The sequence below is a fragment of the Athene noctua genome, chromosome 16, assembly GCF_965140245.1.
Source record: "Athene noctua chromosome 16, bAthNoc1.hap1.1, whole genome shotgun sequence".
In the NCBI taxonomy this organism is placed as follows: Eukaryota; Metazoa; Chordata; class Aves; order Strigiformes; family Strigidae; genus Athene; species Athene noctua.
The window spans coordinates 16,093,407-16,119,855 of NC_134052.1; the positions used below are offsets into that span (position 1 = coordinate 16,093,407).

At 61.0% G+C, this 26,449-nt stretch overlaps 4 protein-coding genes across 12 annotated transcripts in view; 2 read left to right on the forward strand and 2 right to left on the reverse strand.

Annotated features, from left to right (window-relative positions):
• LOC141967119 (tyrosine-protein phosphatase non-receptor type substrate 1-like) overlaps positions 1-11,702 on the reverse strand; it is a 25,170-nt gene extending 13,468 nt beyond the window's left edge. The window contains exon 1 of one of the 3 annotated variants that reach the window (XM_074920521.1): positions 11,574-11,702. Coding sequence is in view for 1 of the 3 variants with exons in the window: in XM_074920518.1 (XP_074776619.1) it covers positions 9,452-9,481 (30 nt within the window). In the remaining 2 variants the exon portion in view is untranslated. Of the gene's footprint in view, positions 1-9,451; positions 9,497-9,866; positions 10,362-11,573 lie in introns of those variants that run through there. The other 2 variants (XM_074920519.1, XM_074920518.1) reach the window with 2 other exon arrangements.
• Positions 10,452-14,743, reverse strand: LOC141967121 (signal-regulatory protein beta-1-like). Of its 4 annotated transcripts, none has more exons than XM_074920525.1 (5): positions 14,565-14,730; positions 13,040-13,390; positions 12,707-12,908; positions 12,293-12,332; positions 11,811-12,068 (listed from the first exon to the last, which is right to left on the reverse strand). In XM_074920525.1, exons 1-5 carry the CDS (start codon positions 14,635-14,637, stop codon positions 11,940-11,942), a joined length of 795 nt encoding a protein of 264 aa, XP_074776626.1. In that variant the 5' UTR covers positions 14,638-14,730; the 3' UTR covers positions 11,811-11,939. The 4 variants fall into 4 exon arrangements, with proteins under 4 accessions (XP_074776627.1, XP_074776623.1, XP_074776626.1 ...); XM_074920523.1 differs by having other exon boundaries at positions 12,293-12,335; XM_074920526.1 differs by lacking the exon at positions 12,707-12,908 and having other exon boundaries at positions 10,452-12,068; positions 13,040-13,168; positions 14,565-14,743.
• A 16-nt stretch (positions 14,744-14,759) lies between these two features.
• LOC141967122 (signal-regulatory protein beta-2-like) lies at positions 14,760-17,722 on the forward strand. 2 transcript variants are annotated; one of them, XM_074920527.1, is made up of 4 exons: positions 14,760-15,347; positions 15,720-16,070; positions 16,618-16,968; positions 17,325-17,722. In XM_074920527.1, exons 1-4 carry the CDS (start codon positions 15,269-15,271, stop codon positions 17,429-17,431), a joined length of 888 nt encoding a protein of 295 aa, XP_074776628.1. In that variant the 5' UTR covers positions 14,760-15,268; the 3' UTR covers positions 17,432-17,722. The 2 variants fall into 2 exon arrangements, with proteins under 2 accessions (XP_074776628.1, XP_074776629.1); XM_074920528.1 differs by lacking the exon at positions 14,760-15,347 and adding an exon at positions 15,362-15,591.
• A 513-nt stretch (positions 17,723-18,235) lies between these two features.
• NSFL1C (NSFL1 cofactor) lies at positions 18,236-25,409 on the forward strand. Of its 3 annotated transcripts, XM_074920451.1 has the most exons (10): positions 18,236-18,362; positions 19,203-19,300; positions 20,162-20,236; positions 21,288-21,293; positions 21,406-21,571; positions 21,892-21,984; positions 22,616-22,725; positions 23,184-23,321; positions 23,807-23,971; positions 24,998-25,409. In XM_074920451.1, exons 1-10 carry the CDS (start codon positions 18,261-18,263, stop codon positions 25,158-25,160), a joined length of 1,116 nt encoding a protein of 371 aa, XP_074776552.1. In that variant the 5' UTR covers positions 18,236-18,260; the 3' UTR covers positions 25,161-25,409. The 3 variants fall into 3 exon arrangements, with proteins under 3 accessions (XP_074776552.1, XP_074776551.1, XP_074776553.1); XM_074920450.1 differs by lacking the exon at positions 21,288-21,293; XM_074920452.1 differs by lacking the exons at positions 21,288-21,293; positions 21,892-21,984.
• The last annotated feature ends 1,040 nt before the right edge of the window (positions 25,410-26,449 follow it).

Sequence of the window (26,449 nt, forward strand, 5' to 3'; positions counted from 1 at the left end):
GAGGCCTGGCTGACTTCAGCCTGTCTGGGCTGTTCTCCTGCTCGGCGTTGAAGGTTCAGACAACCTGTTTCAAGGCGATTACAAAGCGGAGACAGCCCGTACGCAAGCAGCCGCCGCAGAGCGCTTGGGAAGGAAAGTTAGAGCTTAAAAAAGCTCTGCAAGAGAAGGTACCACGGCAGAGCAGATGGTGCAGCGTGAGCTTCCCGGGAAGAGCTGCTATTGCTCCCCATTAAGAAGCATATGGGCAGGCTCAGCTGCCTCCCCCCCTGCCCACAGCCCTTCTCCCAGCATCGCAGGGCCCCGCGCGAACACGGCGGGTTTGGAGGATCCACGCCAGGAGGGCGGCCCCTGCCCCGTGGGCTGGCAACGACCCTGGGCGAGAGGAGCACCCTGCTCCTCCTCATGCCCGAGACCGAGCGAGAGCACGGCATTTCGGAGGCTCAACGCCATCATTAGTAGCTGCTTTCTGCACCAAACACCCACGGCGAGCAGGAGGCTGCTGTGCCGCTTGGCAGGGCGGGCAGCGCTGCCAGACTCCCCGTGCTGCCAGCGGGCAGCGCCTGCTCCCGCAGCCTCCTCGTGCTTCGGCTCAAAGCCACGGCTCCCGCAGGGATGACTGGGGAGCCCGGGGCTCCCCGGCTCTGGGAGCCGTGCGGAGGCCAACACGGGGGGCCAGAGCAGCGTTTTGGGAGAGCTTTTCAAGAATAAATTGGTTTTCACCGCTCTGAGGCACAGCAAGGAACTTGCCTCACGCTGCCAGCGCCCTTCTGGGGAAGGCACGTGCTCCAGCTGCTCTGGGCCAGGCTCAGGCACCCCAGCGGGTTTGGGGGGTGGAGGGAGGCTGGGCCAGGGCTCCAGTTCCCTTCCCAGGGGCAGTTTCCAGCTGGAGCTGCCCCTGCTCCCAGCAGGAACCAGTGGCCCAACGTGCTTTTATACTTCCCCATTTCCCGGTGGGCAGCTCGACCAGCTGCACCAATGGCCCCTTCCTCTGGAGGAGGTGGGGATCCTTCCCACGCAGGGACCCCTGCTCAGGGCAGCAGGACCCCATCTCCAGGTCACCCTCTTGTCTGCGCCCAGCACCATCCAACGGGGGCAATTACAGCCCCGACAGAGCGATCCCAGCTGAAAGTCTTGCAGCACTGGTTTTGCCCAGACTGCTCTTTCATCCCGGGATTAGCAGCCTGTCTGATCCCCTCCCAGCACCCATCGCCCACGGGGACGGCAGCGGCTCGCTCTGCTGAAGGGGGATTCGCAGGTGATGGAGATGGGAGAGGCTTCACTGACAGCACCAAACCTGGGCCTATTAATGAGCCACATTTCACTAATGGTGAAGGTGACAGCGGTTCTTTCCCTGCCCAGCACCTTCCCCCTCGGGGTCCCCAGCCCCGCATGGCACAGCGCAGCGAGGAGGCTCCCTCTGGCCTGACCGACCAGTCACATCACACACAGCAGCTGTCCCAGAGGGCTTGTGGGCTCAGTCCAGCTTCAAAACTCAAAGCAGCAAGGAAAGCGTAGGGATAAACATTCAGAAAAACACCAATACTTTGGACATCAGCCAAAAAAACCCACCCTAAAACCAGCACCCGGCAGTGCTCGGGCATGGCTCTGCACCCACAAGCCACCCGCACCCGTGGGAGCCCTCCACAATCAACCCAACCACCACATCGCGTGGCCCTGTCCTGGGGAAGCTCCCAGCCAGCTGGTTGTATCCTGGCCCAGCCCCAAACACAACCCAGCCCCCGAGAGGTGCTGCTTTCGCAGCTCACCACCACAAAACCAGGTGTGTGACCACATCAGAGCCGCGCCTGGCCCCAGCGCCCACACCAGGTCTGCTCCGGTGCACGTGAGCCCACACAGCCCCAAAGCACCACAGGCACAGGGCTGGGCACGCTCACCCCATCTCCTCCAGCTCCAAAGACAAATTTTGAGACACCCCCCCCCTCCAGCCTACAAGGCAGGTGGATGCATCCTACAGCCCTCGCACCTCTCCCCACCGCCCCTCCGGGTTCAGAGTCAGCGCCCTCACAGGGCTTTAGCTGGAAGAAAACCACACCAATGCCTTCTAAAGTCGGTAGCACCAATTACACTGCTGATATTTAGGGCTTCTAGCACAACAAATGGAGCTTCAGCTTCATTAGGTACCATGCCAATTTAATCCAAGACATCCAGTACAGAAGGAGCTTAAATTAGTTTATCTGATGTTAACTTATACCAGGCAATATGTTAACAGGAGGATGGAGAGAAGTGACCAGCAGCCTGTTCGCAAGGAGCAGCACACGGGGGCGGCCGAGCCAGACCGCGAGCTGGGGAAGGGACAAAGGCAGCAGGAGCAGCCCAGCCCTGCAAACACCCATTTAAGACCCCGGGACGTTCATACCTGTCTGCTCACCACAGGCTTCTGCTGCAGCACCCCCCTCCAGGAACACCCTGCAGCTGGAAATAGGGGCACCCAGCCACCCCCTTATGTGGGAGAGGCCCTGGGGGTGGGTAATGAGCTGCAGATGCTTCGTTAAGGCTGTAATTGCTGGAGGAAAGGCAGGGCTGGGCTGTGGGGGCTGTTGTGTGAGCAGCCTGTGCACCGCCTTTGCCCCTGACCTCTTAGGGGGGCTCACTGCCTGTGATTGCTTGGGTCAAGCTTTTATTTAGGGCTGAGCTGAGCCATCTCAGAAATCTCAGGCTGAGCTCTCGGGCCACGGAGGTGCAGATGGCGCTGGGGGAGAGCGGGGACGCAGCGCTCCCCCGGCGTGAGGGATTCACCGAGGAGGCCCCCCCTGCGTGCGCCGCGGCCTCCTCGGGGAGCCGGGCTCCTAACCGCGGCCCGCTTCACTTTCGTGCACTCGAGAGCTCTGCCGGCACCAGCTGGTCCCCTCCAAGCCCATAAAATGACTTTCAGGGAGGATGAGGGGGGGATGCCGGCGCTGCCTGCCCCGCTCTGGCCTTCACCAGGAAGGGGGGAGCGATGCTCCAAGTGCCCCCACGGCATTTATGGGCTTCGGCAGAGCCTGGCCGGCGTCGGATCATCCCCCACCGCCCGTCGAGCGAAAGCAGAAGCCTGTGGCCTTCATGTTTGTACCGTGGCTCACCCATCCCAGGCCTGCGGGCCCTTCCCGGGCCGCTCCCGCGCCCCACAGGCTGCTGCCAGCCGGGCAACTCGCCCGGGCTTCCGTAACGCAGCCCAGCGCGCTCCCGAGCGGGGGAATTCCTCCTGGCTGTGTCCAAGCAGGAAAGGTGGTTTATATCCTGTGCCTGCCCTGGAAGCGGCCCCGGCTGACCTGGAGGCGATGGGCAGAGGGATGGGGGGGGTGTTGGGGTGAAAATGCTGACAGGCTGGGAAAAGCCAACGCCGGGGGGGCTCAGAAGGATGGACCTGCCCGGGTCGCTGCCGGGAGCCTTCCGAGAGCTGTGGCGGCCTTTGTTTGCGGGCAGGATCCTGCCCCTTGCTCTGGAGGAGGATTTGCTGTGGGTGCAGCGGGTGAGCAAAGCCCGAGCAGTCCCACGCCCGAGCAGCCCCCCAGGGTCCCCATCACAGCTCGCTGGGGGGCACAGCGTGTCCCAATCCTGCATCCCTTGTACCAGCCATTGCACAGCTTGGGGGCTGTCGGGGGTATTGGTGCTGGCTGGGGGGCACGGTTGGGGCTCACCCCCCCTCTCATGGGCTCCAGCCCCGGTGCCGTGGTGACAACCGAGCGGTGCCTGCCCCGGGACCCTTCCCAGCCCGGGGTGGGCACGGAGGGGATGCTCAGCCCTGGGAGCAGCGGTGCTGCGGAGGAAAAAAGCAGCAGGGAGGGCAGGCAGGGGCCGGCGGGGAGCTCCAGCCGTGCGGGGCGTGTTTCAGGGCCGGGTGTTAATCGGTGACGGGCTCCTGGAGCTGTCTGAGCCGAAGCCTCCGGAGGGGGATGCTCCGCGCCGCGCTGGCCCGTGGCACCGGTACCCCCATCCCCGCCACGCACAGGCAGCTCCTCCCAACCCACGGCCAAATTTATGTACCGAGGGCTAACGGGAGGCCTCGTCGCGCTGACGCCAGACAAACTCACTTCACCCTCTCAAGCCCCTGCAGCCGTGGCTCTCCCCGACAGTCAAGTCCCTGCCAGAGCTACTGGTGGTTCCCCACATGGGATGCAGCCCATCCTCCTCCGCTCTTAACTCGGGGGCTGGCAGTGCCATGCTCATCCCGGGGCCTGTGCGGGACAGCCGGGAGGCCGAGGGCTCCTGGGGTGCTGTGGGCGGGTGGGTGGGGTGCAGGTTGTGAGGACTGCGGGTGCCTTTGAGCCCACAGCCCCCTGGCACGATGCTAGAGAAGACCTTGGCCTCCCCTTGGCGTTACCGCTTAGGACCATGGTGGGGTGAGGAGCCAGGCCGAGGGAGGAGCGATAACATCTCAGTTTTCTTCTGCCTTTTTTTTTTTTTTTCTGCATCCTCTCAAAGTTCTTTGTTGATTGCAAATTGTTATCATGAAAGCGCATCCAACACTGCAATAGCAGATAATGCTCCGCGCGCTCCCAGGCACGGCTGCTGTAACTCGTTGCAGCCTGGGCTGCCTGATAAAGTCCTGCGGCAGCTGCAGATGAAAATAAAAATGCTAACGTGGGGGGATTGATCATCTTCAGCTATCTCAGCCCATCGCTTCCTGCTCGTCAGAGCTCTCGCTGGAGGCACCGGGATGGCTGCGGGACTCTAAACCCAGGCTTGGGCGGGAGATTTGTGCTGTTGGACCTTGGGCCGCGCACTCGCAGCTCTGGAGCTGGGGAGATGCCTCAGGGAAGGGCCGAGGGGGGCACTGGGGTGTGGGGGAGCTGTACAACCCTACGTCACCCCGTACCGAGTGTCAGTAACGAGGGTGCTGAGATAACGGCGTGGCTGGCAGCGAGGGCTGCTCCTGAGGTTGTCTGCAAAAGTGCCGTGTCTGACGCGTTGCAGAGGAAACGGCAAGTGCGGGGCGGTTGGGATGCGGGGGGGATGCACCCCCTGAAACGGCCTGACCCAGCCCTGGAGGGGGGTGCTGCTGCCTCAGCCAGTCCCCAGCACCGCCAGCGCCGTCCCCAGCCCTGACACTGGGCTGTCCTGGTGGTGGCTGTCCCCACGCTGTCCCGGTGGTGGCTGTCGCCACACTGTCCCTGCAGCAGCCTCGCAGCTCGGGGACCACTGGGTGCCAGGGCTCAGGGCTGTTCCCTTCACCCCACTGAGACCAGGCACACCCACACTGTGGGACCCAGCACTCCCAGTGCCGCGGGGCCGGGGCCATGCTGGTCCTGCTGCTGAGAGCTCTAAGAAAATGCTTCTGCAAGGGGTTTGTGTTGTTTTGTCAGTTGGTTTTTTCGTTTGTTTTTTAAGATGAAGGTCAACAAAAAGCAGGAGGATTAATTCCAGCTCTGGGAGATCCACCACACTCCTGGTGACTGCGTCGGTCCCAGGGGTCTGGCGTGGCCCTGACCAGGAGCTGCAAATCAGAGCTGCAAAATGCTGCCATCCTGCCCCGGAGCTGGACCTGCGGGACCTGGGGAGGGGGATCAGGGATTTAGAGGGTCTGTGCGATGTCTGACAGGTCTAGAAAATATGGCCTGGGATTCTCTACCAGCACCGATGACCAGAGACATCTGAGCCGAGCCACACATCAGCACCAGCTGGTATCTGCTGGTGGAGGGGGGTGCACGCACAGGGGCAGCCCGTTCTGGGCGTGAGCGTGTGTGTTTGTGTGTGCACGCGCGTGTTTGCATGTGCGTGCACACACGTGTAGTAACGACAGCCCTGGGATGGGGCTGTGGGTGCGTAGGGGGCCACTGGCCCGGTGGCGCTGCCCATCCCGTGTGCCAGGAGGGAACCCGGAGAGCCGACAGCAAAGCATCCACCCCGCGCCACGCACGAGGGATGCTGCAGCCCTTTGACAGCAGCTCCTGGCTGCCAGCATTAATGATATCCACCCAATTAGCCACCGCCAGCTCTGCCGGGCCCCGAGGATTAGCAAACGAAATCATCATCCCACAGCATCAGCGGTTAACGCTGCTAATTAGTCGTGGCGTGAAGCCGAACCCAAACGCTAACCGGGCGCAGGCAGCGCTGCGGGCAGGGGGCTGCTGCTGCCCGCCCGGCCGCGGCCTCCCCCGGCTCCTGGAGACAGGAGCTGCTTATGGAGAATTTGCCGGGCTCAAGGATACATTATTTTTACACGTTGCCATAGTTACCGATACCATTATAAAATTAAGCCCGAACCTCGCGGAAGAAGTGGATCTATCGGCAGGGATTATTTTAGCGAACGCGCTGCTGATCCCCCACGGTTCTCGCCCCCCGGCCGGCAGCGTGAGGGGAGCCCGGCCGGGACGATGGAGCTCCCGGGCCGAGGCTCTGCGGGGGCCGCATCCTGCTGAGGGCCACGTCGCCGAGCCGAGGCACCGGGCAAGCTGCCGGGGCACCGGGCTCGCCACCGGCGCCGGCACAGCCCCTCCGTGCTGGCAGCACCGCTGGGCACGTCCGGGGCGAACAAAAGCCCACTGAGAGCGCGCTTTCAGCCCGCTCCATGGCTCCCTCCCGCAGCGCCTGCTTTCCCCCTTCTCCTGCTTCTCTAAATATTTTTTCCTTTCCCTGCACTTCTCCTCAGAGGGGCACTTGTGCCGGGCTCGGGGCGCTGCCAGCGCCGGGGCTGCTGCCAAGCACAGTTGGGCTTTAAGGTCACTGCGTGCCGGGAGGAGCAGGGAGGCCCGGGGACCCCACAGTGTCCCGGCTGATGGGGACACCCCGCACTCCCCTCGGCAAGGGGAGCACCCCAAAGGGTTTCTCCAGCCTGAGCAGCAGCCCCCAGCTTTTTTTCCTGGATAAAATTCACTGGAGCATCCCCAGGAGCGTCGGTGCAGGCACGATGCACATGTGGGTGTCGGGGGAAGCAGGACCACTCCAATGTGCCAGCGGATCCAACATGAGGAGCCCTGGGCACCCCCAGGGCAGGCAGGACACCCCCCTGCCCCCCCAGGACCCTCTCTCGGGTGCTGGCAGGACCAAGCACCGCAGCTGGATCCGCCCTCCCGTGCCGGCGCTGGAGGGTGATTGTCCCTGAGCAAACACCGAAAGCACAAAGTGAGTCTTTCTTAAGCACTGGATGTTCCCGTTCATCCCACGGTCCTGGAAATCCCTCTTTAATCATTGCCAGAGTCTTGGCCTCCACGATATCCTGCGGTGAAGGAATGCACAGGCCAAAGGAGTGTTGGGCACAAAGAGTTTCCTTTGAAATGTGTTTGACACTTTCATTTTCATCGCCTGCTCCCTCTGCCTGCGATAGAAGAGATGGGGAACGGGCAGAGGGCAGCCCCCCATCTGCTCCACACCCCGTCGGCTCCAGGGATTTAATGAAAATGATTCCAGGCCAGGCAGAGAGATTTCCAGTAGCAATAGCTGCAATGGCACAACCTCCTATTAGACACCAGAGAATCCCCACAGACGAGCAACATCTTCCAAGCACCTCCACCTGTTCTCAGCTTAAAGCCCCGGATCGCAGCCCGGGGGTCCCAGTTCACTTCCCCGTGGCCGCAGGGCCAGGCTGCGGCGTGGGCACGGCCGGGCAGTGCCTGGTAGCCCACGTCCTCCCCGAACTCCCTGGGGGGGCCCGCGGGGTCCCCTGGGGCCATGGGGCGACTGTCACCGGGGCTGTGCCGGGGAGGGGGGGCTGTGAAATCTCTCCTGTGCTGGCGAGAGCCCTCCCTACATCAGGAACCTGGAGGGGGGGGGACGAGGCTGGCAGCGAGGCTGCGGCACTGAAACAGTTCCTATGACAACCCCAAATCCCAGACCTGTTTATCCCCTTTAATAAAAATCCACAATAACCGTGAAACCGGGGAATAAGATTCAATAAGTAAGACGCAAAATAAATCAGGAACAGCGTAAAGCATGTCACCGTTTTCCTTCGGCTTCATTCTCTGCTTTCCAAAGAGAAACCTGAGAACGGAGCTGCGAAGGGCGAGCTGGCGGGGTTGGGATGGGTGGGAGCGGGGTCCGGCCGTGCCGCGCCCCAGGGGTTCTCCCTCCAGTTCCCTCTCCCGGCAGGAGCGTGGCCCCGGGGGTCAGCGGGCACAGGCGAGACCCGCGTGGCATTTCTTGGGGACAATCAAAGTGTCTCTGAAACCCTCTCGCCCTTCCCAGCCCCTTCAAAGCACCCCAGATGTTCCTCCAGCTCCTCGTGCTGCTCCCTGCCAGGTGTCCTGGCACAGCGTCCCCGCGGCATCGCCTGGTCCCCACGGCAGCACGGGGTCCCCATGGAATTGTGCGGTCCCCACGGCAGCATGGGGTCCCCATGGAATTGTGCGGTCCCCACTGAAATTGTAGGGTCCTCATGGCACCGTGGGGTCCCCATTGGAATTGTGGGGTCCCCACGGCATCACGGGGTGCCTGTGGCATCGTGGGGGCTCTGTGGGGGTCTCTGTAGCATCGGATGCTCTCGGACCCGCGATTGTTTGGCTAATGCTGATGCGCAAAGGGACAGGCCTGGGGATGGGCTTGTGGCCACCACAGGCCCAGAGTGGCAAGGCCAGGGCTGGGGCCAGGGCTGGACCAGAGCAGGAGCACAGGGGGGGTTTGGACAGAGACAGCCACAAGCCAGGCCCCTGCCTGAAGCCGCTGCCCTGTAGGCTGCTGAAGGGACGAGCTGGAGCAACGCCGGCTCGCGGGAGACACGCTGGCCCCTGGGCACCCGTCCCTGTGCGAGGCACTGCCAGGGCTGGGGGGGCGCTGCCAGCGGGGGGTGTCTCTGCTTCTCACCATGGAGCTGGAGCATCCCAGGGCAGGGCATGGGGCGTTTATCCCCGTCTCTCCCCTTTTCCCCTTGCTCAGCCCTGGCTCCAGCACAAGCTCAGCTTTGTGCTGCTGCCCTGCCCAGCGCTGCCAGCCCACGCCTGTCCCCCAGGACACCAGGGAGTCACCCAGATCCCCCCACTTCAGCCAGGCCCACGCGCCAGCTCAGACCGTGGCGTTAATTAAATCACCGCTCCCCCTCCCCTCGCTGCCGGGCCGGCCTCCTCCATCAGTCACGCTCTCCGGACTAATTGCTTTCTGTTATTTCATGTTTTCCACCAGAGGCTCGTGCTCCCTCTTGGCTCCTGGCACAGCCCACGCCTCCCACGCTGGCTCCCCGGCACGGCACGGCACGGCACAGCTCACTGCCACAGCTCACTGCCACCCCAGCAGCCCCTGCCAGCCCCCAGCGCCTCCAGCAGCCATTTCCCACGTCCCAGGACAGAGAGCGGAGCAGATACTGGAGCAGCCCCCGAGCATCCCCCGGCCCTTCCCCAGCTCCCTGCCTCTCCCCAGGGCAGGGGGGTCCCTGCAGACCCCCCCCCATGGCACAGCCCAGCCGAGCCTCTCCCCAGCCCTTTTGCCTGGCTTTGCCATCCCACAAGGTCCCAGGACGGAGCTCGCATGAAAAAAACCCCAGATAAACCCCCACAACACCCACACGCCAGGAGCTTCTCACCGTGGCCAGCACCCGCCACCGCGGCCTCATCCGTCCCGCTGCACCCGTCCCGGCACGGCACCGCCCTGGCGTGTCTGAGCACGGGGTCCAGCACCGGGACACAGCCCAAACCCCGGCTGGGACACCGGCCCCTCCCCACCACCTCTGCTCCGCGCCGTGATGGAGTCACCTGCGGGCAGGAGGAGCCCGGCGGGCACCAGCATCACCCCACGCCCGCCACTGCCGCTCTCACCAGCACCCGTCTTTCTCGCTCGAGCACCCAGCAGGACGTGACGCTCAGCGGCACCAGGAAACCACCACGGACGAGCAATAAACCCCTGACCCCAGCGTCACCTGGTGCTGCCCCCCAAGTGAAGCACTGTCCCCCAAGCCAGGCGCTGCCCCCCACGCCAGGTGCTCCCCAGAACACTCCTACCTTGAGTCTGCGCTTGGGCCCTTGTTTGTGTTTTCACTGCCAGCACCCGCGGGCTGGTGGCTTAAAGGATTTTCCTATAATAACAACCAAATCCCTCTCCTGGGCCCTAAGCCGCAGCCCTGGGCCCTTCCCGGGGTCCAGAGCGCTCCGCGGTGCTGCTCCGCTTGGCATGTGCTTGTATCACCCTGGATTTCCCCCCTCCTGGCCCAGCCCAGTGCTTAAAAACCCCTAAATCCCCTTGAATTTCATTTCCCCTTATCTGCGAGGTCTATCCCCAGTTTCGGTCTCACCCACATACTTCACATGACCCTGAGGTGAGCTTTGGCCTCCTCCCCGCGCAGAGCCTGGGCAACCCCCGTGTCCTGCTCAGGGCCCCCGCCTCGGCCGGGCAACGAGCCGCTGCCCGGTGTGGCCGTGGCTCCGCTCGGGACCCGGCGCTGGCGGAGGCTTCACCCCGGCACCCCCATGCCACAGCCCCTCGCTGCTGCTGGGGCTGGTGAGCTGCCCCCCAAGAAAGAAATGACCCCAAACTGTCCCCAGGGCATGTCCCTCAGAGCAGGGGATGCTTATTCAGAGTCATGCAAATGAATTTTAGCAGCGGTTCTTCTTCCCCCGTAACAATTCTCTCCCCGAGAGGATCTCTGCTGGCAGACACGGCTCCGCTGCGTACACGCACGCTGCTATTTCACGCTGTCTTGTTTCACTTCTCTTTTTTGATTCCACAGTAAAAAAGTAGATAAAGTTGGAAACCGACAACTGCAGCAGCTTTCAAGGTTGCGGGCAGCAGCAGCGGCAGAAGCAGCAGGTTCCTCTGCCTGAAAAGTGTGTTTGGCCCCCAGCCCGTGCCCGCAGAGGGGGGCGTTTGCCGGTGGCGGTGCACGGTGCGGTGCCACGGGAGGGTTCACGTCACGCCGGGGTGCACCCGGGGGCTGCAGCGGCGGCTGGTGTGGAGTGTGAACCCCGCGGCTTCCTGCTCCCCCCCCGAGGTGGGCACTGCACGCCTGCACGGAGCAGAGGTGCCTGGAGCAGGGGACGCACACGGAGCAAGAGATGTGGCTGAAGCAGATGTGCGCGGAGCAGGGGATGAGCATGAAGCACAGATGTGCACAAAGCAGATGTGCATGTCTGGAACAGACACACGGAGCAGGGGATGGGCGTGGAGCAGCCGTGCACGAGTGTGCAAGGAGCAAGAGATGTGCACGGAACAGATGTGTGCGGGGCAGGGGATGTGCGTGAAGCAGATGTGCACAAAGCAGATGTGCACGGAGCAGGGGATGCGCGCAGATGTGCATGAGCAGATGCGCATGGGCTGGCTGGGGCGGCAGCAGCAGGTGTGCACGGATCGGGGAGAAGGGGGCCAAGGGCTGGCGGCTGCCCTGGGTCTGACAGAGCCTCGGGAGCCCCGTTGCCAGGCGCCACGGCGGGGAGGGCAGGGACAGGCTGGGCCTCAGCCCACAGAGTGGCACCGAGGGCCGTGCCCGGGAGCTGCCCCGTGCGCGGGGGGAAGATGCAGGTTTCGGGGGGGGCTGCCCAGGGGCAGGGTGGGGGGTGGGAGCTGCTGGGGGGCTCAGCACAAGCCTGGCAGCAGCACGGGGTGAGCTGGCAGGGGGCTGCGGGGGGCACAAGCCTCCCAGGCCGTTTGCTGGTGTTAATTAGGAAGGGCTCGGTGCGGTGACAAGGTAACACAAATTAACACAAATTACAGACCTGCCGAGCCAGGAAAGTGCCAGCGGTGGCCCGTGCTGGTGGAGACAGGTGTGTGTGAAGTCCTCCCGGTGCAACCGGCACCGAACAGCTTGCCCAGGGCCTCGTGGCCCGATCCTGAGCTCGAGATGGCCGCTGGGTGCTGGGAGAGCTGCTGCCCAGCCCCGGCAGGTCCGTCCCTGAGCCTCACCCGGCGCCGCTGCTGCGACAGGAATGAATTTGAGGAGCTTTGCCAGCTCCGAGCGCGGCCGAGCTTGGGTGGGGCTGCGCCATGCAAAGAGATCCACTTCTTTATTGTGCCCTGCGGAACCGTCCCTGCTTCCTCCCCCGAAAAGGGCTCTTCGGCCTTGCAGGCTGCGGTGCCACACGTCACTGGGCAGCGACCCTGATGCTGGCGTACTCGGTGCAGGCTGCGCCAGGGCTCCTGCCGCGCCGCGGGGCCGCGGGCAGGGGCTGCAGATCCGCGTAGTGGATGTTGTTGTCCTCTTTGCTGCTTTGCTGCAGAAGGGCACGCAAACGGTTAACGCCGTCACTAGATAACTCTTGCAAAAATAACCCTCCCGGGAGGTTCAAGCTGGGCCAGGGCTGCAGAGACAGCTCCGTGCCGTGGCGCAGAGCGTGGCAGGACCGGTGCTGACCCAACGCCCACCCTGGCCCTGGAGATTTGAACTTCGGGGCTTCGGCTTGGGACACTCTTCCCCAGAGTCATGGCAAACTCTTACCTGGCTGGGCAGATGCGAGGTCTCTGCGTCCCGGATTTCACTGCTGGGGGAAAGGATGGCTGTCAGCGCTAAAGGGTGCTGGGCCCCCTCTCCACCCAGCACAACGCTCCTCAGTTCCTGTCCTGACTTCTAGCCAGGCTCTGTGGCACGTGGCTGCACGTGATGCCCGTGCAGAAGGCAGAGGAGAGGGACAAGATGCTGTCTGTGTGCCTGGGCCTGGCTCAGACGCCGCGGTGGGGGCTCCAGGGAGCTCCCCACCACGCGCTGCCGTGAAACGCAGAGAAGCAACACAGTGCAGTGATGGGCCTGCGAGTAAAGGACCTTTTCTGGGGAAAATTAGTGCTCTGGAGGGAGAGGAAACCAGGATAAGGTAGGGGGATAAAGTGGTTTGCAGAAGAGGTGGTGGGTACAAACCTGGGGGTGCTGGGGGTCCCTCCACAGCACCACGGAGGGATGGGCAAGAAGCTGCCTGGTGCTGCCGGCCCAGCCAGGCACTGGCTGTCTGCCTCACCTCTGTGCTTCCTCCTGTACATGCAAAAGGCGATGAAGAGGCCGAGGAGGAGGAGGAAGAAGAGCATTACAGCTGCAGCCACCATGCTGGGAACCAGGGCAGTGTCTGTGGAGGTACAAAGCAGAACGGGGAGAGGGTGGTGGGTGCGTGGCAGCGCCGGGCACTGCTGTGGGCAGGGGCAGGGGGGGCGTGGGATGGGGTTCTGGGGAGCAGCGTCCTGCTGGGCTGGCACTCACTGTGCAGGGACACCTCCGTGCCCTTTCCATGCCGAATCACCTCCTCACCACGCAGCGACTTGCTGAACTTGACACAGTAATAGGTGCCGGCATCCTCGGGGCGAACATCGCCGATGCGGATGCTGAAATCTGAGTTGGACCCACTCACGACCCTCGTCACGCGGGGGAAGGAGCCCGTCTGCTCATAAACAGTCTTGTTGCCGCTGCCCCAACCCTTCAGCCACTTCACGGGGCCGACGGGACTGTCCCCAAACGTGTTGCAGGTCAGGGTGAGCGTGTCCCCCGCTGTCACCAACACCTTGTCCTGGGGCTGGTGCAGCTCGAAGCCCTGATCCGTCTGGGCACCCACACCTGGGGACAGTGACAGGAGGGTTTGGGGTGCGCGAGGGAGCGAGGCGAGGGCTCACCCCAGGCGGGACGGGCAGAGCAGCCCCCCCTCGCTCTGAGCTTGCAGCAGCTCGGCTGAGAAATATCCCTGGATATGTCAGAGACAAACCGCAGGCACCGGGAGCGGGGGCAGCCAGGTTCAAAATTAATAAGGAGCGAATTTGCATGCCCTGTTATGTCGTTAACAGGAGGTGCCGCGGGTGCTCGGGGTCCTGCAAAGGGAGCCAAGGGGAATTCCTGGGAGGAAAAACTCCCGAGTGCTGTTAAACATTAACGCCGCACTCGGGGCAGCGCGGTCAGGGCCACCGGGGCGCTGCGAGGGGTTCACAGTCCGGGCCATGCGCTGCCAGCCAGGAGCGGCTCCGGGCAGGGATGGGCAGCCCCGGAGCCGAGCACAGGCCCCCAGAATCCTCCTGTCCCCAAATCCTGTCCCCAAGCCCCTCCTGCCCCTGAATCCTTCCTGTCCCAAACCCCTACTGTCCACAAGTCCTGTCCCCAAGCCCCTCCTGTGCCCAAATCCTGTCCCCAAACCCCTCCTGTCCCCAAATCCTGTCCCCAAACCCCTCCTGTCCCCAAATCCTGTCCCCAAGCCCCTCCTGTCCCCAAGCCCCTCCTGGCCCTGAATCCTTCCTGTCCCAAACCCCTCCTGTCCACAAGTCCTGTCCCCAAGCCCCTCCTGTCCCCAAATCCTGTCCCCAAGCCCCTCCTGTCCCCAAATCCTTCCTGCTCCTGAATCCTTCCTGTCCCAAACCCCTCCTGTCCACAAGTCCTGTCCCCAAACCCCTCCTGTCCTCAAATCCTGTCCCCAAACCCCTCCTGTGCCCAAGCCCCCCGCTACCCTCGGCACTGGCTCGGCGCTGCACCCCCCCCGGAGCTCGGCGCTGCACATCCCACTCTCCTCGCCCCCACCACCCCTGCGCAGCCCAGAAAAAGTGGTCGGAGGAGGAAACACCCCCAACACCCCCCCCCAGCCCGAGGTTGGTGTTTTATCTTTGCCGGCTGCGGCGGGTGAGCCTCTCTGCCGCTGTACCCCCGGGGTCCCCCCACCCCGGGGCAGCAGCAGCCGCCAGCGGGGCAGGGAAGCCGCAGAGGTACCGGGGTCCTTCCCCCCCCGACCCCCCCGCCGCTCCGGACTCACCGGGGAGCTGCAGCGGGACGAGGCTGAGCTGCCCGAGCAGGAGCTGAGCCGCGGCAGCGGTTGGCCAAGCCATCGGCACTGCCCCGGCTTCGGGCTCCGGGAGAAAGGAAAAGGAGAAGCTGCGCAGGAAATGGAGGCGAGCGGGCGCGGGTTAACGCTTTTGGTGCCTGGCGGGGGGCAGCGGGGGAGCCGGCCCGCAGCTCCGACGGGATCCTCCCCCCCCCCGCCCCGCCAAGGGCATCCCCGAGGGCAACGCGCCCCGAGCCCGGGGGGCTGCGCTGGGCAGCGGCGGGGTGGCAGCTCTGCCCCCCGGTTTGCCTGCAGGGGGGCTCAGGAGGAGCCCTGGGCCGCTGGCCCCGAGGAGATGCCAGCCTGTGCCCCAACCCTGCTGGGCCGACACCCCCGGCCACGCGGGATGGATTGGGGCCCCTCGTGGGGGTTGCCCAGTGCTGGTAGCCATGGCTGTGGCCCACGGGGAGAGCGGGACCGGCGGGTCTGGCGAGGACGGGGCCCGTGACACAGGGTGGCGTGAACGCTGCGGGGACTGGCTGCGAGTTAGGCAAAGGGTCCGTGGAGGAACTGGGCAGGCGGGAGGCCCCTTCCTTCCCCTTTGCTAGGAGAGAGCCCAGCAGCCTGCCGAGCCCCAGCTGAGCTGAGCCCGGCTAAGCCGAGCCCAGCCAAGCCAAGCCATCGAAGAGCAGGACATGGGAATCCCCACGGCTCCGGCGCCCCGGGCGCTGCCTCTCGCCTGCCTGGTGCTGCTCCTGCTCCGGAGAGCCCCGGGTGAGTGGGGGCCCCCCAGGGCCCCAGCACCTTTCCCACGGCACACTCCCCCCCGCTGCTGGCAGGGCAATCCTTCCCCGTGCCCGCTGGCATCTGGGGCTCTTCTCTCGCTGCCTCCCTTCCAGCTCACTTTTATCCCCAGCCAAAGAGTTTGTTTTTCTGCAGCACGTCCTGGGTGCCCAAGGCCTTCCCTGTCCCGCAGTCCCTGTCCTGCAGTCCCCGTCAGTGCTGATGGCCCCAGGGGGTGAGGGACAGGGACGTCTCTCTGTCCCCTGCTCTGGGCTCGGGACTGGGGGTCTGGCGATGCCCCGTGCTGTGTCCCAGTTCCGGGGGACCCTCCTCAGCCCCAAACCCTCCTGTTGCTGTCCCCAGGTGTGGGTGCCCAGACACGTCAGAGCTTCAAGCTGCACCAGCCCCAGGACAAGGTGTCGGTGGCAGCAGGGGGCACGCTCACCCTGACCTGCACCGTGTCTGCAGACGGTCCCCTCGGCCCCGTGAAGTGGCTGAAGGTCTGGGGCAGCAGGAACGAGACTGTTTATGAGCAGACGGGCTCCTTCCCCCGCGTGACGAGGGTCGTGAGTGGGTCTGACACAGATTTTAGCATCCGCATCAGCGATGTTCGCCCCGAGGATGTCGGCACCTATTACTGCGTGAAGTTCCGCATATTGCTGGGTGGTGGTGAGGTGTTTCGGCGTGGAAAGGGCACGGAGGTGTCTGTGTACAGTGAGTGGAGCTCCTTGAACTTCTACCGGTGGGAAGTGGCCCTGCCAGGTGCAGCCCCTGGCACAGCCCAGCCTGGTGGGCTCTGCTTGGGGCGAGCGGGGATGGGGAAGGGGCTCAGGGGCCAGTCCCAGGAGGGGGTCCCATGGTGGGGGAAACCAGCAGAGTCAGAGGCAGTCGAGCAGCCTGAGGCCATGTCTCCAGAAGCAGCTGTGCCACAAGCCTGCTGCAGGGCTCAGGGGGGTGCATCCTGGGCTCAGTGATGCACATCACTCCGGCGAGTATTTGGGGCTCTTCTCTCGCTGCCTCCCTTCCAGCTCACTTTTATCCCCAGCCAAAGAGTTTGTTTCTCTGCCACAGGTCCCGGGCGCCCCGGGCCCTTCCCTGTCCTGCAGTCCCCGGCAGTGCTGATGGCCCCAGGGGGGAGGGACGGGGACATCTGTGTGTCCCTTGCTCTGGGCTTGGGGCTGGGGGTCTGGCGATGCCCCGTGCTGTGTCCCAGCTCTGGGGGACCCTCCTCAGCCCCAAACCCTCCTGTTGCTGTCCCCAGGTGGGCGGCCCCCGACAGATCGAGGTTTCGAGCTGCACCAGCCCCAGGACAAGGTGTTGGTGACAGCAGGGGACACGCTCACCCTGACCTGCAACACGTTTGGGGACAGTCCTCTTGGCCCCGTGAAGTGGCTGAAGGTCTGGGGCAGCAGGAACGAGACTGTTTATGAGCAGACGGGCTCCTTCCCCCGCGTGACGAGGGTCGTGAGTGCGTCTGACACAGATTTCAGCATCCGCATCGGCGATGTTCGCCCCGAGGATGCCGGCACCTATTACTGTGTCAAGTTCAGCAAGTCGCTGCGTGGTGAGGAGGTGATTCGGCGTGGAAAGGGCACGGAGGTGTCCGTGCACGGTGAGTGGGGCTCCCTGAGCTGCTCCTGGTGAGCACCAGCCCTGCCGGGTGCAGCCCCTGGCACAGCCCAGCCCGGTGGGCTCTGCTTGGGGCGAGCGGGGATGGGGAAGGGGCTCAGGGGCCTGTCCCAGGAGGGGGTCCCGCGGGCCATCATCCCTGGACACATCCGTGCCCCCGTGGCAGACCCCTCTCCCCAGTCTGAGGGCCCCACGCTTCTCCCCACAGCCTTACCCACCCTCCCGGTCGTTTCCAGTCCCAGCCACGGCGCGGGGCCGGGGCAGTCGGTGCCTTCCACCTGCGCGGCCGGAGGGCTCCTCCCCAGACACGCTCACGTCCCCTGTCCCCTGTCCCCACAGGTGGCGCGACCCTCCTGTCCAGCCCCATCCTGTGGCTCGGCATCCTGCTGGAGAAGGGGCTCCTCGGCGGCCTCCTCGTCTTCCTCTTCAGTCGCAGGAGGCCGTGAGGAGGGGAACACCAGGGCCGCCCCATCCCGCTCCATGGCGGCCCCGGGTTCCTCAAGTCGCGGTGCCGGGAGCGGCTCCCGGGGCTCCGCCGCCACCAGCTTTCTCGTGTGTACCTGGAAATAAAGGGGCCGGGATGCACAGGCTGTCCCGGGCTGCTCCGCGCCTCCGGGCCCCGGGGCCTTCGCGCGGCGGGGGGAGCTGGGGGCAGCGGGGAGCCCCTGCCGGTGTCCCCGGGAGCGGGGTGCCTGCACGGGGTCCCAGTGCGCGGTTCCGCTCATACCGGTGCCTTGTTCCGCTCATCCCGTTGCCCGGTTCCGCCCGGCCCGGTGCCCGGCCCTGCCCATCCCGGTGCCCGGTTCCGCCCATCGCGGTGTCCAGCTCTGCCCATCCCGGTGCCCGGCCCCGCCCGGCCCGGTGCCCGGTTCCGCCCATCCCGGTGCCCAGCTCTGCCCATCCCGGTGCACGGTTCCGCCCGGTGCCCGGCCCTGCCCATCCCGGTGCCCGGCCCTGCCCATCCTGGCGCCCGGTTCCGCCCATCACGGTGCCCAGCTCTGCCCATCACTGTGCCCGGTTCCACCCGGCCCGGTGCCCAGCTCTGCCCATCCCGGTGCCCGGTTCCGCCCGGTGCCCAGCTCTGCCCATCCCGGTGCCCGGTTCCGCCCGGTGCTCGGCGCGGCGCATGGCACCGCCGGGCCGCCGGGGGCCGCTGTGGGCGGGGCGGGGCGGGGCGCGGCGCTCTGGCGCGTTTCCGGCCGGGAGGGTTTGGCGGCGCACGCGGGGCGGGGCGGGGCGGGCCCCGGCGGGGTTTGGGCGCTGCACCGCGGCAAGATGGCGGACAGGGAGGAGGCGCTGAGGGAGTTCGTGGCCGTGACCGGCGTCGAGGAGGAGCGAGCGCGCTTCTTCCTGGAGTCCGCCGGCTGGGACCTGCAGGTAGCCCCGCCGCCGCCCCGCTCCCCCCCGCCGCCTCCGGCCCGGCCCGCTGAGGGGGGGCTCGGCAGCGGGGCCGTGGCCGGGGCCGCGGCCCTGGAGGCCATGGCGGCGGCGGGGGGCAGCGCCGGGCCGGGCGCTCGGTTCCTGCAGGCTCAGGCCTCGCCCGGCGGCCGCTCCCCAGTGCCCGGCCCGTCGCCGGGCTGCGAGGGTCGGGCTCAGCCGGTGCCGCGGCTCCGGGGGCTGGTCGGGGCCGCAGCCCGCGCAGGCTCTCGTTCGCTTGAGCATAAATCATTTCTAGCAGGGGGCGGGGAACCGGGGCTCCGGGCTTTGCCGGGTTTGTGTGGATTTCCCTTGGGCGCTCGCGGGGTCGTTAGTGCCCCGCTGGTCGTGCTGCAGCAGCAGGCCCAGTGCCCCCCGATTAAGGGGGAGATCGGCCGCCACTGACCCGCTCCTGCCTGCCATCGCCCTCAGACGACCCGGCCGTGCGAAACTCTGAGTCTCCTCACGGGTGTCGCAAAAGCAGCGGTTTCAGAGCAGTGGTTTTAGCATAAGCCCTATAGAAATGTTGCAGAATTAAGAGCCTCCTATCAGGGAGGTTGCCCTGGCACGCCTGTGCCGCCGAGTCTCCTACCAAAAAAAGGCCAAACATTAGAAGGTGGCAAAGCCTCGTCCTTGCTGAGACTTCCAAAGTGAGAAATAACACAAAATGCCTTTAGCGTTGATGCGCCTTAAGAGGTCCAACGTGACAGACGCTTCAGCTATGTTATTTGCGCGTGTCTTTGCCGTTGTTGTGGAACGTTTGCTCCCATCCTCAAGCGCTCTCGTGGTGTTCCTCTCCAGATTGCACTTGCCAGTTTCTACGAGGACGGGGGTGACGAGGACATTCTGACTCTTCCCCAGCCGACACCCAGCTCCATATCCAGAGGCACTGCAGCCAGGTGAGGAGGGAGCTTCAGCTCAGCTCCATCTCTTCATCGGCAGCTTGTAAACCTGACAGTGAAAACTATGTAAAAACACAAGCTTTATCTAAAGCATCGACGTGTGTTAATTTTGGGGAGAAATAGCTCTTCATTTACACCTGCTTCACTTCGTAAGGCTCTCTAAAATTTCTGAAAACCTCAGCATCTAGACATTGCAAGCACAGGCGGGATGGCAGAGCTAATCCAAAGAGCGGTTAGGACAACTTGCCTCATTGCTCAGGAAAAGCTTAATTTGTCTTTTGAGGTTAGAAGACAGTCAGTTGGTGATGCATTTGTTTGAGCAGATTGTAACTCCACGGGGAAAATGTTCTGATTTTGTGTGATATCTGATCAAGTTGAGCATTTTACAAAAAGAGATTAATTTTGCCTTACGGAATCCCTGTGCAGTAGGGAAATACTGTCTGGTTTTATAGTTACTGGCTTTATCTTTAAGAAAAAGTGCTTTTGGTTCAGGCTTTGGTGAATAAAGTCCATACTGCAGAAGAACCCTGCTTCAGTTTGGGTCACAGCTCACAGAAACCAGAGGGAAGGGCGTGGAGATGGCCTGTCCTGGGGCCTGGCAGAGACCTGTGCTTGTGCAGGTTTGGAGGTGCCTGGGCCTCCCCCCAGTTGTGCCGGTTCTGTCGGGGCGCTGGCAGAGAGGTCCAGGCGCTCGGGTCCTCACGCGGTGACGCCAGTGCTGACCTGTCGCTTCTCAGAGTAGTGAATCAGACCCGAAAAGTAGAACGGGGTCAACCTCACTGCTGTGTTCAGGAGCCTTCGCTTGTGTGGTTGAAACGTGTCATGAGACTGACTGACTTCTCCGGCTGACTTTTGCAGTGACCATAGAGTAACATCGTTTAGAGACCTTGTCCATGCGCAGGAGGATGATGATGAAGAGGAGGAGGGACAGCGGTAAGTTTTCAGTTCAAGACTTAAACACCCTGTGTGTTTATCCCTGCCCTTTTGTGGTGGCTTCCCACTTGTGTACAGGTTTTTTTAAAAAGCAGATTTAAGTCGATATGAAATTCCTGTAGTGAAAAATCTCAGGTTTGACACGGCAAGGTTGGTTGGTGCAGAGTCTGGGCACGGGCACATGCTCAGCGTGGCTGTGTAAGCACCAGCGTTCATCGCTGAGTTGTGCTGTTGAGAGAAAGCCGGAGGTAGGATGTGGAAGCCCTCGGCTAAAGAGAAGAAAGCCCAGATCGTCATTTGTGGCCATCGAGAATGGAAATGTGGGGATAGCGCAGGGATCGCTTTTCTGTCTGCTTGGGGTTTTGGGGTGGGGTTTTTTTGGTTGCGGTTTTGGGTTTGGGGTTGGTTTTTTTTTCCTGAAGTGCTACTTAAGGGTAATGTAATGGAGTGTGGAGGTGGAAAGAAAAATGTAGGTCCCCTTTCCAATAGGAACATGGTGTCATCTATGATGTCAGCTGTAGGTAGTTAAATACCCTTAAGGTTAACAGGCAAGGCAGATTGAATGGAACTGCTGTAAATTAAGTTGGCTCAGTCTAGGTAGACTGCCTGATCTTTTGCAGGCAGGTGTGAGCTTGCTCTGTGTTACAAGCCATCTGGAAGCTAATAAACCCAATCTTCAAGAAGTGCTTAATTGCACTTCACCAACTGAGCTCTCATTGCTTCCCGTTCAGATCCGTCCTGTCTGTGGTGATCTTTCCGTGTGGCATGAGCGTGTGCCTCCCCTCAAAATACCAGTTAGATGTTGCCCATCTTCTTCCATCTGACAGGTCGGAGACTCGCTGGAAGTCTTGAGCTCAGTAATAGAGCTGGTACCAGCATTTGAAACTGAGCCTTGTCAGTCTGGACTGTTTCACTTGCTAGGTCAAAGAGAGTTATCACTTTATTGCTGTTGATCAGTGAACAGTTTTACAGTAACTGACATAAAAAGAAAGTCTTTGCAGTACAGGAACTTGTAAGTAGGAGATCCACTGGTAGTAGCTAATGTTTGTAGATCCAAGTTGTACAAAAATGACCCTGAATCCTGAGATAAACCTGCTGGGTCCCGTCACATGCATCTCCTGGAGAAGCAGTGGTCAAGCCTTGCCCAGACGCCGTGTGCTTTCCGTTAGGTTTTATGCCGGCGGCTCAGAGAGGAGTGGACAGCAGATCGTGGGTCCTCCGAGGAAGAAGAGTCCCAACGAGCTGGTGGAGGATCTGTTCAAAGGAGCGAAGGAGCACGGTGCGGTGGCAGTCGATCGGACGGCCAAGAGCGGTGGCGAGACTAGCAAGCCTAAAGTGAGGAGTGATGAGTTGTTCTTCCTTCTGTTCCCTGTTTCAGCTCCCACCCTACTGTGGAGTCCTGGAATTCAAAGGACAACTAAGTCTGGGCTCCTCTTAGTGCAGCTCCAATTTGTGTGTTGTCACAGTGGTGGGAAAAGCCGCTTCCTTGTGCCGTATTTATTAACTTGTTCAAGCTGGTCGCTGTGCCTGCAGGACAAGAGATGTTGCTGATGGCACGGAGCCCCCCTGGTCATCCGTGACGGTGGTGGGGAAAGGGCAGCGAGCTGTCTTGAGTTTGTGTCCTTCTGTGACTCCTCTGCCCCTCTCTCTTGCAGCCCTTCGCAGGGGGAGGGTATCGCCTCGGGGCTACTCCAGAGGAGGAGTCTGCTTACGTGGCAGGAGAGCGGAGACAGAACTCCGCTCAGGATGTGAGTATCTCTCCGTTGGGTTCTGTACCTGTCACCCAGGGAGTTTCTCTGCTATAGCTACACAGCTTGCGAGCCTGGGGAGTTAGAAAGCTTGAGAGAAATTCAAGAGGATAGAAATAGGGTAAATCCTGCTTTTTGTGGGATTTCCGATTAGAATATAATAGATGCTGGGGTCTTGGGTAAGCAGTTTTTTGATGAACTCTTAATTAAGAGTCTGACTGTTCCTTAGAAGGGCTGATTGTGAAAATTAGTGTGCAAAGAGCACTGGGCAATTAACTCTTCTTTATCCACTGAAGAGATGTGGCGCTAACAGCATCAGTGCAAGATTCTCTCGTGCTTGGTTTGCGAGCAAATACCCATCTAGGCCGCGGTGGGAGCTTGGTTTTGTCTCCCTGCCTAGCACAGCCTTGGCTTTCCAACCATGTTTATCAAATGGAGTCTGTGGTGCCACCTGCCAGGAATTGCTGCAGGAGCATTACAGAGCCAGTGCTTTGGGGTTTTCCCTAAACGCAGAGGAACCTGGCTGGAGTGGTTTCTGCTCTTTCAAATCCCTCTGACAGTTTCACTTTGCAGTTATTGTTCTTACTGAGATGCCTCGGTGAGGCTGATTGTTGTTTGGGGGCTGCTGCAGGTGCACGTTGTACTGAAGCTCTGGAAGAGTGGATTCAGCCTGGACAGCGGAGAGCTGAGGAGCTACCAGGATCCGTCCAATGCCCAGTTTCTTGATGACATCCGCAGAGGGTATGTGGTGAGAGGGGAGGGAAAGAGTAGCAGTTCTCTGAAACAGGCATTTGTGGAATCCAGGATGCTGAGTCAAAAAAAACCCCCCACAAACATTCCACCTGAGCTTTCTTCTAAGAGCTAGATTCTTAATATGGGAACTGTGGGAGGATGGACTTGAAGATTTACTTTGGATAAATGGGAAGTGGCTTTGGTTTGTCTGGAGTCTTGGGAGTTTGAAGTGAACAAACAGACTTTCACGTTTGGGCTGAGAATTTCTGGTGTCTCATGTCAGTCCAGGTGAGGGCCAGGGAAAAGTAACCGTTAATTTGTGTCTGTCAGTGGGGAGGTGTGTGTCTGCCCTGTTAACGGAGCAGGGGCTCACTGCCATTCCTGAAATTCCGGAGGTCTGTGGCTGGTACTTTTTCTCTGCACTTCCCTGATTTGCTTCTTCAGGCCCTAGGACACTCTCTTTGCAGGGAAGTCCCGGCAGAGCTGCGCAGGTTAGCACGGGGCGGGCAGGTGAACCTGGATATGGAGGATCACCGCGACGAGGAGTACGTGAAGCCTAAAAGTGTCTTCAAAGCTTTTACTGGAGAAGGACAGAAGCTGGGCAGGTGAGAAGATGGCAGCGCTGGTTTGCTGCGCGTGTGACGCGAGAGAGTTGCTCGAGAGTTTTGCTGGGTTGAGATTTTGGATGAATCTCCCTGAAGAAAAGGCACTTAGTGCCTGCGGTGTGAGGTGTTGTGCTAGGAGAGGAAGCGAGGCTGGTGTGTGAGCGGTGAGATGGCTCGGCCTTCCCATGGCACCACCACAATATGTCACCTGGAAGCAGCCTTTCCAAGTTAACGCTGTTCCTGGGGCTGCTGAAGACCCGTGGTGTGGTGCTCCGAAGGGAGATGGTAGAGATGAACTTCTGGAGAAGCTCCTGCTGATTAGCTGACTCCTAAATTCTCACTTCACACTTGCATTGGTGTCCTTGACTGGGAGCCCTGGTAGTTGGGCCTGGCGGGTGACCAGCTCCCTGCCTGCCTCCCGGCACGCTGCGGCCAGGCGAGATGTTCGGTTTCTGACAGCTGCCTTTGTGTCTCCCTGCTCTCAGCACTGCGCCCCAGGTGATGGGCACCAGCTCGCCAGCCCAGCAGGCAGAGAACGAAGCCAAAGCCAGTTCTGCCATCGCTATTGACGCGTCGGAGCCCGTCACCAACATCCAGATCCGGCTCGCTGACGGGGGGCGCCTGGTCCAGAAGTTTAACCACAATCACAGGTACAAACACCACAGGGTTACTCGCTGGGAACGACACCGCAGACTGTGCACAGATGGAGCAGGTGCTAAAATCCTGGCTAGCCTCCTAAAGAGAGCTCCGGGCATCTTTCTGTATAGGTGAAGAGGAATAAAATTATTGTGGGGTTTGAAGGCAGTCGTTAACTGTTGGAAGGATAGGATTTCCTTTCCAAATAGTGATGGATTATAGCCATACTGCACCTGGGAGCTTCAGTATGATCAGCAGAACTTTCCTTAATGTCACCTGTAAAAACCTCAATTTCTTCTAAGGGCTTTAGAAACTGTCAGATAATTAGGAATTTGTTCAGTTATTCTGCCTCCTCAGTTCAGACTTCTCTCGTGGGCTGTTCCCTGTGCTGAGTGGAGCACTGAGGGCTGTTCCTCCAGCAGGTCAGCTCTGTTGTTGAGCAGAGCTGGCTTATACACCCCACTGCTTTCTTAGACTGCTCTCCTGGAGTCCTCCTCACCTGCCCGATCTCAGAGAGTGGCCATTTGTTCATACTCATTCCTCCGGTTTCTATAAGAGTTACAAAAAAGTTACATAAAAAACCTTCTTCTACAATCAGGCTCAGGAATTAGATCCAGTGTCGCTGTTGCTGCTGCTCATGGGAGTTGAGATCATCTGGGTTACGCTGTGTGTGGTGAGCTCAGTCACTTAGAGCAGCTCGTGTCCAGGAGTTTGTTAATCTATTCACTGAAGGGTTCAGAAGCTTTCGCTATCAAACAGTTGCCCGAGCACACAGATGTTCCCGCTGGGCGCTGTAAAAGAATATTAAGCTGTGAGGCTTTGGCCTGCGGAGCAGCTTGTGTTCGTTCGCTAAATGGGAGCTGACGGAGGAGTAGCTAAAACCAGAATTATCTGGCCGTGGCCTCTGCTGTTGGCTGAAAACCAGGCGCAGCGGCTGCGGGGTTGCGTGCTCTGGAGAGGGTGAATTTGGGCTGTTCCGTGCGCTCTCACAGGATGTTCAGTAACAGGATCACCCTCGTGTGTTTGATCCCTTTGGACAGGATCCGTGACATCCGGCTCTTCATCGTAGACGCCCGGCCAGCCATGGCTGCCACCAGCTTCGTCCTCATGACCACCTTCCCAAACAAAGAGCTGACGGACGAGAACCAGACCCTGAAGGAAGCCAACCTGCTCAACGCTGTCATTGTCCAGCGATTGACATAAAGGAACCCCCCTCCGGGCAGGCGCCTCCCGCGTGCGCATGCGTCGTCCCGTCCCGTGCGTGCACCCGCGCCGGGCACCACGGGCTCGCATCTACTCGTAGCTCTGGGTTCTTAGGTCTTGGTTGGACTTTTTTTCTCTTTAGTTGCATTTCCCATGGGTTGGGGGTTTTTTTTGTTTTGTTTTGTTTTTTTTTTGTGATGATGATCAGTGGACTTTAAAATAAATAAATGAAATGAATCTGTTTTGAAAGGAGCCGCAGCCTATTGTGCCACGAATTCTCCCACGAGAGTTCGGTTACCTTGTGGGTTGTGTTACTCTGCAGAGGGGAGGAAGGTAAAGGGGGAAGGGAGCTCCCAGGGAGCAATTTCCACTTGTGCCAGCTGGCTGCTCATCGCAATCTTTTTGCTCTTCCCTCTCCTCGGGGGACTGCTGCAAAGTACTCCCTTTATTTTTGCACATTAAATACAAACTGTACGAGAGTGGGGGATCTGATCCGCAGGATAATGGTTACGCTGCTGTAAAAGCATTGTGGGGGGAGTCTTTGTGAAACAGCCGTGGCTCAGCGTGGGGAAAACTGCTGTGTGTGTGCAGGGACGAGGTTTAACGCTCTTCTTGGGCTTTTCCGGAGAGAAAGTCTTGACTTTCCTTCCCTCAGCAGAGCTCCTGGGGTGTGTGTTGCAGTCCCCACCTGCCCTGCCTGCACTTTCTCCAGCAGTCCAGACCGACCGTGGTTTTAACTTGCTGTATTGCATTTCTCTCAGAAACCCTGCTGCTGACTTTTTCTTTCCAAGAAGGCACAAAGCTGAATCAGCTCGAAGTGACTGAAAGTAAAAGGCAAACCGAGTCTGCCTTACTGGAAAGCGAGTTTTATTTTAAGAGGTGAATTACTGAGATGATGGAAAGAGCCCCGGTGGAAAAACTCGAGGCTGTAGTACCCTTTGATTTCTTTCCTCTCCTCTGCTGAGGACTAACTGAGCTGAACACCTGGAATTCTCCAGCTTTGTCTGTCCTGCTGCTTGTGTTTTGGGCTCAGGTCTCCATTTCTTTCCTTTGAACAGAATCCTGTGGCTGAATTCCTTACGCCCAGACACGAGGGACTGGTAGTGCCGGTGCAGCGTCGTGCATATCAGTTGTAGCATCGAGCATTGTGCCACGGCGCTTTGCCCCGACCCGCAGCACGCCTGCTACCCCAGCCTGCAGCAAAACTCTGGTGCTGTGCTTGAACCCAGCCTAAGTCGGGCTCAGTGGGAGCCACCCCTGTGCGAGAGGCTGGACTGAGGCTGTGCAGA